The sequence below is a fragment of the Clavelina lepadiformis genome, chromosome 2 (genome assembly GCF_947623445.1).
Source record: "Clavelina lepadiformis chromosome 2, kaClaLepa1.1, whole genome shotgun sequence".
Classification (NCBI taxonomy): domain Eukaryota; kingdom Metazoa; phylum Chordata; class Ascidiacea; order Aplousobranchia; family Clavelinidae; genus Clavelina; species Clavelina lepadiformis.
Genome location: NC_135241.1, coordinates 13,226,128 through 13,239,542, shown reverse-complemented (window position 1 = coordinate 13,239,542; position 13,415 = coordinate 13,226,128). Strand labels below are relative to the sequence as shown.

Below are 13,415 nucleotides of genomic sequence, written 5' to 3'. Positions count from 1 at the left end.
TCTTTATTAGCATATACTAGATTCTTCTTATGATGTAACCGTAACCGTCAGATGATATTGCACCGTTACCAACATGCTAACATTAGCCACCCTTCTGGGGCCAAGGTGACAAGCATACCCTAACCTTTAACTTGACGTACTTTTAACTTGAGTTAAACTAAACACAACTTGGAGTGAGTACACAATTCGGAGTTGGTACACACTTACTTGTTACTCTAACATTCATAGCACCTCAACTAGATCTAGAAAAACACTAAGAGGGGCAAGTCCAAAAACAAGCTAATCAAGTACGCCAGCTAAAACGTTTTGGACGTAATACATCTCGATCATTAGGTGATTAGGTGCAGGTAATGTATATTTTCAGCAGAGGAATGTCACAAATAACAGCACAAGTTTTTGTTTTACCGCAGTTAACATTACAAGACTAGGTTAGAGCTATTAGCCAAGACTGAACTGTACTGTAGGTTGCCATCTACATTAACCAGTAAAAATATCCCAATGGTAAGGTAGTTAAGGATTATATAACACAAATGTTCCTGTTATACATTTAAGTATGCTCTAATTATACGTATTACAGTACTCTTTACTTGTCTGTCACAGGAAACGTTCTTTTCAAATATGTGAGTGGTCCCTATTGTTTCTGTTATTGTGACATAATAAGAACTGCCACACAAGTCATAATTAGGTAATGATTTGTGTTTTTTACCCCTTATTCATTTATGACACTGGTTGATCACTACATATTAGTACAAATCCTTTTTCCGGCATAGTTACTGACAACTAATCCTTGATTTAAAGTCAACTTCTTTTAGGACTTGCTCCTCACTTAAGCTATGTCACCCTGTACAAGTGATAACAAAGGCTTTTTGGTATCACCGTTGCACCGAGTTCAAAACCATTAAAAAGAATAACACCAGTTCAAAATTCAAATAACTAAAATCTATTCAGACAAATAAAGTAATATTACTGTCAAAAAAGCTTGGTATTTTAATCGAATGCAATTCACCCAAAAACTATATTTTTCAAAATCCAGGTTTTCAGTCAAAATTACAAAACTAAACCATATAAAAACTACATGTAGCGTCAAAATACTCAACCTTTGTTCAACAACACTGTCTTCCGAAACAACTTTCATTTGCAAGCTGGCAACTTGATTTTGTATTGAAATCTCTTTCCGCTTAATGATATCTTGAAAAGCAGTCCATTCTCCTTCAATGTTATCAATATAAAGCCAAGATGGAGGAAATTGATATCGATGTTTTTCTAGTAAGCGCTGCCCTTCCCTGTAGGTCTCAACCTGAACATAACATTCAAGAAATAAAAAAAACTCTATTGCATTTTTATTTCTAGAAATAATAGTAGAATTTTAGAGTCATGGACAGTACAACAATACAAGGAAAGCAAACAAACCTGTTTTTTCCATTGTTTTATGTTGCGCTTTAAACCTTGCACATTAGTAATCATCGCCACAGCATCAGACGTGTTTGTAGTATCAAGAGATGACTGTTCAAGTTCTGTGCGTGAACGCCCAATATGTGCATGAAATGCTGTCATTTCCTGGTTTGTAGATAAAGTAATTTTCAGAATTAGGGGGATTTACACAACAACAACCTTTTATCTGTAATGTACAGTGCACAATTATTACTAAGCCTATCCAGTTTTGTCAATAAACTCTATTATAATGATATCTCATCATGAAAAGGTGATGGCTTGGCTCCTTTTAGTTTAAACACAGTCTCATAGTGTTGTAGACACAAAGCTGCGTGTTTTTCTCGAAAAAACATAGAACTGGGAATTGTGAGTGATTTAGGGTTAATGAATGAAATAAAAAAATTTAAAATATCTTTTCATTGGTTTTGTGTGATCCGACCAGTCACTAACACTGTGGTGCCTTGAAAGAGATTCTTGAAATGTTTATTACCTAGACAGTTTATTAGAGACATATTGTTACTTGTAATACTGTATATTAGACACATATTGTTACTTGTGAGATCGCTTTAACCTGAAGAAAACTGTACACTTGCATACTCATGCAATTGTGAAGCGCTGTGAGAGAAACTTTTCATTAATATTTCTAACTATAGTAACACTCAATTCGCTTTTACTAAAAGTTGTTTTGTATTGTCTGAATTTGGAACTTTTCATCAGTACCGCTGCTAAGAAGTAAGAGACATTCATACCTTGCTTAAGAACATTACAATGATAGCTCAACTGGAAATCAAATCTGGCTCGCATTTGGCTTTAGTAGTTAAATTTTGACTATTATACACTTCAAGGGTAAGGCATGCAAAGCAAAACTTTCAAGTAACATTGGAAGACTGTTAAACTGGTTGTGATTTCGTTTTACACCAAACAAACCAGAATTACAAATGAGGACACATGATATCATTTCAGATGGTCTTGTGGACTTGGTGGACATATATAGAAACTAATTATGAAAAAATCAACAGCCGCTTTCAGTTATCTTAATTTCCTCATATGGGGATGTCTAAAATGGAATTATGTTTATAAATTGTTTAATCTAAATAAGTAATATGTCTAGACAGAGTGAACGAGTGTAGATCAAATCACCAGCCTGCCAAAGGTTTTACAGCTTGAACTATGTATATCATACATGGATGAGATTTTCGTGACACGAAAAAGTGCAAGTCAACTTCAAAAAGATAATGAAAAGTGACCAGAAAAGTGTAAGTATAAGCCACTGGAAAAGTCCAATATCAACATAAAAGGTTTTGAATTAACAGTGCTCAATTGGATACAAACTCAGGTCAATTGTACAGGAATTTCATAGCTACTAATACGCTGTCACCCATAAATGTCAAACTTTACAAAATGTGGAAAATGTTTCAAAAAGGGAAATGTGACCTTCTGCAAATGATAGTTATAAGTTGAATGTTAAAAAGTTGTTCGTACCAAATTTTGCGAACGAAACGTGGGACAAATTGAAGAGTGGTACAAATTTTTCCAATGCAGACGATCTTCCTCAAAATGTATCTATCACCTTATCAGTTAGACTACCATAAGCAGACAGATGATCTGATAATTAATTAGAAGTGTTACTCTTGTCACCCTTAGAGTGCAGTGTGCAATGAGATAGTAACATCCATTTGCTGCTATATTATTGTTATTTTTGGTCCTCTTGTCACTTGGCAAGCAGAAGTCACCTCGAGACTTTCTGCTCAGTCCATGGCCTTCAGCGTTTCAGATGAAATGTCTGCAAAACCAGCTGCCATACAGGGTTTCAGAAATTTTACTACACTTCAAATACCTTATTTGGCAATCTATTGGAGAATCAAACAAAAACATCGGTAAAAACATGGTTACCCTGAGAAGACTGTTATCATGACAACCTGAAGTTACACGTTTTGAACTAGTTGCACATCTGCCTCACCAGCTAACACAAAACCCAATGGCGCAGCATTGAGACAGACATACTTTTGTAGTCATTTTATCAGTATTTTCCTAAAATATTCAGTTATAAGAGTGGTTTTGTAACATCCAGATCAGTGTGAAGGAAACTAGAGCTAAATAAGTGTGAATTCAGTATGAATTGAGAAAAATACACAAAAAATGTACAGCAAATATGATTTCACGTAAAATATCGGTTACAAAAGTATCACAAAATTAACAATAAGTAACTGGGCTTAATATCTTGTGTATGCTACTCCGTAATGTGAACACATATGGCAAATGCATGTCGTCCATGCTCAAAATAGATTTAAATCTGGCATATTTAACACTTTCTACACATTCTTATGCCAAACAATTTATACGATGAAATTTTATTTGAAATTTATATTTGATAAAGTTTTAAGGTTGACTTGAAGTTACTGTACAAATAACGTTTAGAAAATATTTACATTCAAATTAAAACACCAATAAAGATATACCTGCCCAATAAGTTGGCCAAATCTTGACAACACCTCTTTGTGCCATGAATCATACTTCAAACTAACTTTTGCTTGTACTTTCCCATACTCCACAACAACTGGACCAAATGTTTTGCAATTTTCCAAGGTATCAAAAGTTGTTCGTCGTCTACGAATTTCCACCAAAAGTTCCTTAAACATTACACAAAAGCAAGAAAAACAACATCAAGTATAGTTTGCAATATGTACAGCACTTAGAAATGATCTTATAATTGGATGGTGATTGGTACTATTTGCAATTACATTGCTTTTGTCTGGATTAGATAAAATTACCTGCCATGTCTGGACATTGTTGCCCAATTTCTCGTACAATCTCTCAGCTTGCATATCCCACAGATTTTGATATTGTAGCCAGTCTCTAATGTATTGTGATACCTAAACATTAGTTTTTTAAAATCGATTACAACTACTGCGACGGGCCGGTATTTATCAAACAGCTGCTAAAATATGGCAATTAAACATGAGATAATAAAAAATGCCCTAAAATTAAACCTCATTGTAAAGCTTGATGATAGACTCATAACATCTCTGTAAGGCAATAGGGCCAGATGGCATTCTTGTAAGACATTCACGATAAAACAAATCCTTGTCAGTCATGCACTGATCTGCTCCAACCTGTAGATTGACACTTCCATAAAAGATCACGCAGCAAACTTTTTACTACTTTTGAAGCCAACTACTATTAACATATTCGCTTACTCTATGTTTTCACAGAACTTTTTGTCATTAGTGGAGTAAATACCGGTAAGTAACATGTTACATGTTACTTATACCATAGTTATTTCAAAAGTATAGTTATATATATAGTTTATTTCAAAAGCCAAATAGAAAAAAATTCCTGCCCATACAAAACACTAAATTCCCACTTAGGTACATATTCGTTTATCTTCAGTGATACCGTGGTACCATTTAAGCACACCAGAATCAATAAAGTTAGGCAGAATAAGAAAAAAAATCATTATTTATTTCTTTAACATTAAACAGTAACATTGAAATTGCTGCCAGTAGGTGAATTGAAAATACACATAGCACATTTGTCACTAGCATATTTCATAACTGACATCAAAAATGGAGAAAAAATTTACTAAAATGAAAAGTGGTCATAATATTCGAAGACTGGTCAATGGTCATAGTAAACGAAGCATTTTATATCAAAAAATTCGGGATCGTCCCAAAATGGCCATATCAAGTGGGTGGTGATATTATCCGTAATCCTAATAAACAGATTTCACTGTAGCACAAAAATAAAGCAACAAACCAACTTGGAGTTTTTGTTGAAACTGGGTGTTTGAAACGTCTTTAAGAGGGTTATGATGAATATGTGATCTTGCAAACTTAACTTGCACAGGTCCTTTAAGAGTCGCCGCTAGGAAGTGGAGGATGTTAATTTTAATGTTGATCAGTTAGGTCTGGTCCACCATGAATTTGTACATGCTACATGAAGGGGGAAATGAACCTGAAACTGTTCTACCAGCAAGTTTTCAATTGCCTACATGCCTGAGTTTGATGCAGTAGGTAGACACAGAAGAAACAACATATGGCTTCTCCGCCATGACAACAGTCCTACACACATCGCAATTAGCGTGAGGCAGTTCTTGGTAAAAAAAAAAACAGATCACAGCTCTCAACCACACTCCGTACTATTCAGATCTAGCATCTTGTGGCTTGATTGGTTTTTGATTTTCTATATCATATTGCTCGAATTTAAAACAGTCCACCAGGTCTACCGAACAGAAACAAGCGTCGCCTTATGCCTTGTCCAAGGGTATTACAATTGTAGCACCACTGGGTACCGAACACGGAACTTCGGTTTCTCAATTAATGCAAAAAACAAAGAAGCTGCACAGCTAATAATACAAACCTAGGCCTATTTGGTTTTAGTAGCAACTGCGTTGGATTTTGATTTTATGCTATGGATTTTTGTGGGTTATTACTATTGGTGATAGGCCGCAAAAATGAGCTTTGGTACAATTTTAGCAGAAGTCAACCTTAAGTTCGTGAACAATTTTAAAGTCAATCCCAATTGTAGCGAGATATGCCAGTTCTGGGGTAAAGACTTGCATCAAGCTCATATTCTTGATATACAACAATAACTACATACTTTACAACTTAGCTATATGAGTTATTACCTGGTATCTCGTACTTAAAATTCTTGGGAGTCGTAGTATGTGGTTTTCCCAAGCATGCAGTTCATGAAGGAGTTCCTAGTACAAATACATATATTATATTTAAAACCAAAAGCATACATGTATACCAAAGTAAATTTGCACCAGAAAAAATATCTAAACTGCAATTAGAGAAACTATAGTACATATTTCACATTAATAAATAACAGAAAGCAAAAAAAATTCTACATGTATGAACAAATAGGTGTGGAGAGCTTAGAGAATCTTCAAAAGCATATACACTACTAGATATAACTGCTGCGTATCTAGACATATCTGTAAATACAGTCAAATCCGCTTAATTCGGACACCGGATAACCCGGACAACCGCTTTATTCGGCCAAAATGCTCAGGAACGGAACAAAACTAAAAATTGAATGTAAAAAACTCCTGTTAATTCGGACAATTCTCCGCTTAATTCGGACACAGGTTCGCAATTCCTATCGTTAGGTTATGACACAATAAACAGTACTTTGTTCGTTTTACCACAAGATGCAATTGCATTATGAGTGATTATGGTGAAACAATCACGATTCATGCGGTAACAATCGACAATGAACTCATATTAGGCCGTGCGGGCTTCATAGTCGCTTTTACTTCGGTACAGTTGCGTAGAATGGTAATAACAGAATGGTACAGAAAAGTTTAGCAGAAAAAGTGAGATTGTTCACTAAAGTAAACGAAGAAAAAAATAAAGACGCTTCCTTGACAGTTCGGCAGTTAGCTGCGTTGGTGGGGATATCAAAAAGTACTTTGCAAGATTGGCAGAAAAATGAGGCAAAACTGCGTGAACAACATGAGGAGGCTATGCTTCATGGACGAGGTTTAAAGAGGAAGCGGCTTAGAATGGGCAAAGAAGCGAACGTAGAGTCAGCTGTTAATGAGTGGTTTGATGCAATGCGATTGAAAGGTCAGCCACTTACTGGAACGCTAATTCGAGCAAAGGCGGAGGAGTTTGCAAACATGCTTGGAATTGAAGGCTACAGTGCTAGCAAAGGTTGGCTTTCCAGGTGTAAAAAAAGAAGGGGGATTGTTTGGAAGAAAACTCATGGTGAGGCAGCAAGTGCAGATAAGCAAGGTGCTGGAGAATGGGGGCAAACTGAGATGAGAAGGATTTTAGAAGAGTACACCACCGATCGTGTGTACAATGCTGATGAAACAGGTTTATTCTATCGTGCTGTTCCTGATTGCTCGTTGTGCTATGCCAAAGAAAAGCTGCAAGGTTCCAAGAAAGCAATGGAACGTCTAACCATTATGGTGTGCGCTAACATGGACGGCAGTGACAAAAAAAAGCTCCTGGTGCTGGGAAAATCCCAACGTCCAAGATGTTTCAAAGGCTTGGATATAACAAAGCTGCCTGTCACCTACAAAGCAAATTCAAAGGCTTGGATGACTTCCATTTTGTTTGAAGACTGGTTGAAGGAGTGGGACCGTCAGCTTGACGGCAAGCCAAAAATTTGCTTGTTAGTAGACAATTGCCCTGCGCACCCAAACCCGCCAAAATTTGTTCCAAAAAATATTGAACTTGTTTTTTTTTGCCACCCAACACTACATCAGTGTTGCAGCCAATGGATCAAGGCATCATGAAAAACCTGAAGACACGCTACCGCGCAGAGTTGGTAAAGTTAATGTTGTCTTTAATCGATGATGACAATCTGTCTTCAAGCTCATCAGCAATTGACTTCAGTCGCAAAATTTCTGTATTAGATGCTATACAGTTTGTTGCAAAGAGCTGGCGTGGTGTGACACAACAGATAGTGGCGAACTGCTGGCGCCATGCTGGCTTTGTAAAAGACAATGCGCCTGATCACAATGAAGCTACGTCTTTGTCAAACGATGACTTGTGTGTAGAGCAGGCATGCACAACATGCGGCCCACGAAACCTTTTCATGCGGCCCGCGAGATATTCCGTGATTTCGCTCATTCAGGCATTTTCTCCACGGTTACAGTTACATAATCAACGAATCCGATGCTTTACCGCCGCTAAGCGTTAAAAACAACTAGATACTGTAGTGCGAGAGGCAACCGTCTCTTGACAGTAACCATCTTCTCAACGATATCTCTTATTCAACGGTTAATCGGTCACATTATATAAAGTAGGTTACACGTTAGTTACAACAACGTTAGCACGCGGCCCGCGAAAAATATTTTTTCGCTAAAACGGCCCGTGTACTGTTTTGAGTTGTGCATGCCTGGTGTAGAGAGCGTCCTAGCAGCTGTTACAGGCAGAGCCGATTTTGAGGCTTGTGATGATGATGTCATTTCTGCGGAGGAACAGAACGATTTAGAATTAACCGAGGCAATTGTAACGAAGCAGCGGCAAACAGATGAAGCTAGTAAAGCAGAGGAAGACTTGGATGACTTGGATGAGCTTCCTCCACCCCTAGTTAAGCACAAGGAAGCAAGGAACGCTATCAACATGCTGCAGAGTTTTGTGCTCCAACAAGGAATGAAAGAAAGAACTTGGGAGCATGTAGACTTTTTGGCTACTGCTGTTGAAGCAAATGCGGCATTGTCAGTTATTCAAACTTCACTTGACGCCTTCTTTCAGCCACAGCCGTAGCGCAAATGTACGGGCCCACCGAAGCATTGTGTTTTGTGGATTTAGCCTTCAGTTAGCGTGGTTAGCTTTTCCATAAATGATTTTCTGCCCGGCTAAAAGCTTTTTGCTTTTAATTCCAACTGTTTTGTGGTGTACTTTTATCAAGTAAAAATACCGTTTCAGCCTTTGCTGTATGGCTTAGTACTGTATTTGAAGAATTACTGTACTATTGTAACCCTATATGTGTGTGTTACACAGTAATATACAGTATTTGTTGAATCGTTTGGTATCGAAATACTGTAAGCAATACAACTAACCTGAAGGTATAACTCTTGTGCGTTTTATGCGATCAGTGCCAATTACTGCAGTATAGCGCAGCTGCAATTCATTTATTACACAACATTACAGTATTTTAAATGCGTTGTTTGCCTTTACGCATGACCATGAAACGAACAATTGATTTTCCGCTTAATTCGGACAAAGCCGTTTCTCCGCTTAATTCGGCCAAAAGTGAGCGGAACCAAAGTGTCCGAATTAAGCGGAGTCGACTGTACTGAAATTTTCCATGGAACATATTAGTATTATCAAAAATATTTTAAACTAGGGTTTTTCCTTTGACAAATTATCATCAAGCTCCAATGACAGTTTGCAAAGCATGCTGATTACTACACAAATGAGTACAAAACTATTGGTCTCAAAGTAGGCAACAAGACCATTTTAGTAAGCGTAAAAACAAAGGGAGCATCAGGGAGAAACATGACACTAACCAATAATCTTTTTTGTAAGCTATATTAAAAAAATCCACAAAAAAACTCTTTTTCAGAAATTTGGGGTGGCTGTGTTGTAAGACTGTTCGATTTTGTCTGTATGCTGATAACGATTTTTTGATTGCTACAGGTCAGGCTACTGATCTGATTACTGAACAAGGATCAAGAACCTAAGAGTATAGAACGCATTATAGAAAAGGTATCAATCAATACCTGCAAGTTGTGGTTAAAAATGTATATTTGTGCAATGATAGAATGGGAAGCAGTTCAGCTATTTCAGTAGGACATAAGTACAATATTTCATAAGTACAGTAGGATTAATCACACCAAGTTGGATGCTATGAAACTACACTTCACCGTAAAGGTCGTTAAGTTGCTAACACTCGTACTTTACCGACAACAAAAACAATTCCAGCTTTAAACTTCCACAAAGGTGATGGTGGCTGAACCATGTTAACCCAATATAATCCGTATGTAGTGAAATAAAAAGAAAAATAAAGGGATGGCACTCTGGGGTTAACTCTTTTTAATTACTCTACACAAGCTTTTGCAAGCATAAGTTTGCTTCCTCAGGTGTACTGGGAGCAGAAATAGTTGTTGTTGTTTAAATTTCCATTCAGAGGACAGATAAGTTTGATTGCTACTACAAACATACTCATACCTGTAATAAAGGTCAGAAACAATTACAGTGAAAGTGAGCTGTTTGCAAATGCGCAAGATTTGTTAATTGTAATAATTAGCTATTAATACCACGTAATTCTTATGCATTTTCTATAATTATATATTTTCTATTATTATTGTTGTATTCCGTATGTTTACCAACAAACGCTGTGTTATATTTTAACTTTGTTTTTAGTACACATGCCGGTTTCTATTACTCACCACAACACATAATGCATTGGTTCAATGTTCAGTTTAGTTTTGGAGTTACAGTTCGCAATTTTCAGTTCAGCTAATGGGATACCTAGTCATAACCAGGCCAGGTCAGTATCATGTAATTTTACCGACTGGTACTTGGTTGACCTATTGGTATTTTACTGTTTGGTGTGGGGATCATGACTTTGTTAGCTTTCCAGTTCACTCAGTTCACCATAGTAGAAGCTCAACCTTCAGAGATTTACAGATTTCTGTTCATAATTCATAATGCTAATGCCATTGCTACAACATAACTGTAAGAAACGTCTTCCATTCTAGTTACAGTCTGCATCAACATGTTTACCAATCACACCCTTCTATGTATGCCATACGGTCAGCAGTTCCAACAGGTGCATTGAAGTTTCCCAATAGAAGTGTGGATTAATTGGATGTCACCCTTTGCAGGGCAACTTCCAATTCATCAACATGCTTGACATATTGCGATGTTAAATTTGGAGCCTGTAAACAAAACAGAATTTGTCCCTCTAACTTTTGCTTCAATATGCACACTCGATCTCCTACCAGAAACCATTCATCTACACATTCCGCCAGCCTAGGACTTGTGAGTATCCTCAAACCTTCATGGGCAACCCTGTTGGATTTATCCCAAAGTACAAGAGTTTCCACTCATTAACCAGCTGAACAGTTCCGGAGCCATGACACTTTGTTGAAGAAATCCCTATAATATCTAAACGACATGGCTTGGCTACTTCAAGTAATCCTTGCTCCATTCCTGTCAGAGACAGGACATTCCAGTTTCCAACTATTAACCTTTGACATATTTGTGAGTGAATATGCGTAACATGTCCTAGAGTACAAGTACTCTGCCCCGTCCCAGTCACCTTCCCAGACACATAGCCAAGGTTGCCAGGTGGCCCAAAATTCGAACAAAAAACGACAAATTGTCTTAATTTTAACTATCGTGCTGGCAAACCATTCGGAAAACTTTATTTTTGTCCTATTTTGGCCGAATTTTACTGGTCTGTTTCAGATTTTGATTTCAAAGCAAAAGTGTTTGTTTGATCTTTCAGTCAGTATCCCAGCGGCACTGTCAGCCGTGAACCGTTTATCTAGTTCCTGATTAACAATTGTTATGTTACTGCTGTCTGTGAAATAACCAATACAGCGTTACTGAAATATTGAAAAAGATCAACAGTTCAGCCTTTATATTCGTCGATTCGTTGTTTCTGCTGGGCACAGTACCTCCAATAAAAACTTAGCTACGATAAATCTAACTTTTGACTAGCACTAAAGTGCAGCCATATCGTGTGTACCGATAATTACTTTTTGCTTGATATGTGTTTTCAGTGTCCATTTGCTCTTTTTCTTGTTTCATAATATTCATAACTTTGTATGTTAACTGTGCTGTGCCAACGGTTATTTTTTACAACATGTAAAGTCCAGAACCATAAAAAAAACATTTAAAAAAAATTATCATAAAACGTCTGAAATTCAGATGAATATCGTCCAAGATCTTTCCAAACAACCTGGAAACCCTGCACAGAGCAAACGCATTGGTGTGAGTATCCAAGATTTCCAAAATTCTTAGATTTTAACTGTTTTTTTTTCTTGTTAAGCCGAGATTAAGTCTGTGAAAAACCCCAAGAATTCAAGAATGTAGCTGTAAATGTCAAAGCAGTGCAATATTAAGATGTGTTTTTATTTTGGACTAATTTTACAGAGGTTTAATAAAAAACTAATTTGTTAAAGAACCCGTATATCTTTCAGTTGTCGTTTTCGCGGCAGTCGCTATTGTTGTTTACCTCATAGTTAAGTGTGAATATTGACAAATAACGAAGATCAATTAATAAACTGTTTGACATAACATCAGTATCAATACAAAACCAAGCTTTATGTGCAGTCATACTAAGAAACGTGTGTAAAAGTTTATTCAGAAACTGCCCCGATTTTGATGCTTTCCTGTATTTGCAGCAATATTATTGGTTTACAATGCTCACTTTGCACTACTTTGTCTGATTTTGTAAATCCCAACAATTTTTAAGAGAGAGGAGATAAATCCTGGAATTTTTTTAATTTGGTACCCAATTCTCTACCCTATTATTCATAACCTCTTCAAGAAAAAAAGTTGACCACTTTTGGTTTTTATACCAGGAGCCTTTAAATCATATGCATAAACTTGCAATAATGCTCAAAACTTCCCATTTTTTTGGAATCATGATTCAGAAATAATCCAATTAATCAATTCATAGTTCACAGTCAAGTCCAGTAAATACCAACATACAAAAAATCATATTATACCATAAATACCTTGAGAGCATTACCTTCATTATTAGGTTAACATTTGGAAATGCATAAATCACTTGGTTCTTTACTCTCATTTCATACACCAGCTGTTTTATCACCAGATCTTCTTGCATTTGGTGATCTTTGGGCGTAGCAGTAGAGTCAACACGTTCCTCGGTAAAGTTTAATTGCTCCCCGTCTTCTTTTCTATCATTAACTTTTCCAACTAGTATCTGCAAACAAACATGGTATATCAGTAATCAAGCTGCTAGTCTTCTTAAAACGTAAATAAATTAAAACACTCGAAAAATGGACTTCGAGTAGCTGGCACTTCAATTAAAACAAATTTGGAAAAAGTAGTTGAGAAAAGAATATAGCAGCAAATCTCTGACTGAATTCGATTAATATCTATGTGACAATCAATATGAATGGCAATTTTCTTTGGAATATCGCAATCTTCAGAAATTTACACGTCATAATTTCTTACTTCAGTAAGCAAGTAACCCCTAATTATGCCATAAAACAAAAATAAAAATTACTTTTTATGCCAGCTACTAGTGAAACGGGTATGTTAAATAAAAGTGCAGCCCAGCGGTTTTACCCAGTTATCTTCATTTGGCCATACTATAATTAAGGTTGCTCACTCCTGCTCTAAATCTATGACAAAAATCAGACTAAAATGGTCAGTTCCTTTTATTCTATAGACTTTTCACTTTGGCATTAAGCCTATGTATGCTATTTCATCTTGGGTCGGAGATTCGAAACTGGATCATTTAATTACCAGGAAAGCACCTTAACCACTCGACCATGGGCTCCATGGTACTGTAATAAGCAAATCAATTAATTAAAAATT

General features: G+C 36.5%; 1 protein-coding gene across 1 annotated transcript in view; it reads right to left on the bottom strand.

Moving 5' to 3' along the window:
• LOC143445123 (cytoplasmic dynein 1 heavy chain 1-like) overlaps positions 1 to 13,415 on the bottom strand; it is a 160,868-nt gene that overhangs the window by 102,638 nt on the left and 44,815 nt on the right. The window contains exons 21-27 of the mRNA XM_076944003.1: positions 12,601 to 12,795; positions 6,059 to 6,133; positions 4,422 to 4,544; positions 4,203 to 4,304; positions 3,891 to 4,061; positions 1,411 to 1,557; positions 1,098 to 1,297 (exon numbers count right to left, since the gene is read on the bottom strand). Of these exons, the coding sequence (XP_076800118.1) occupies positions 1,098 to 1,297; positions 1,411 to 1,557; positions 3,891 to 4,061; positions 4,203 to 4,304; positions 4,422 to 4,544; positions 6,059 to 6,133; positions 12,601 to 12,795 (1,013 nt within the window). The remainder of the gene's footprint in view (positions 1 to 1,097; positions 1,298 to 1,410; positions 1,558 to 3,890; positions 4,062 to 4,202; positions 4,305 to 4,421; positions 4,545 to 6,058; positions 6,134 to 12,600; positions 12,796 to 13,415) is intronic.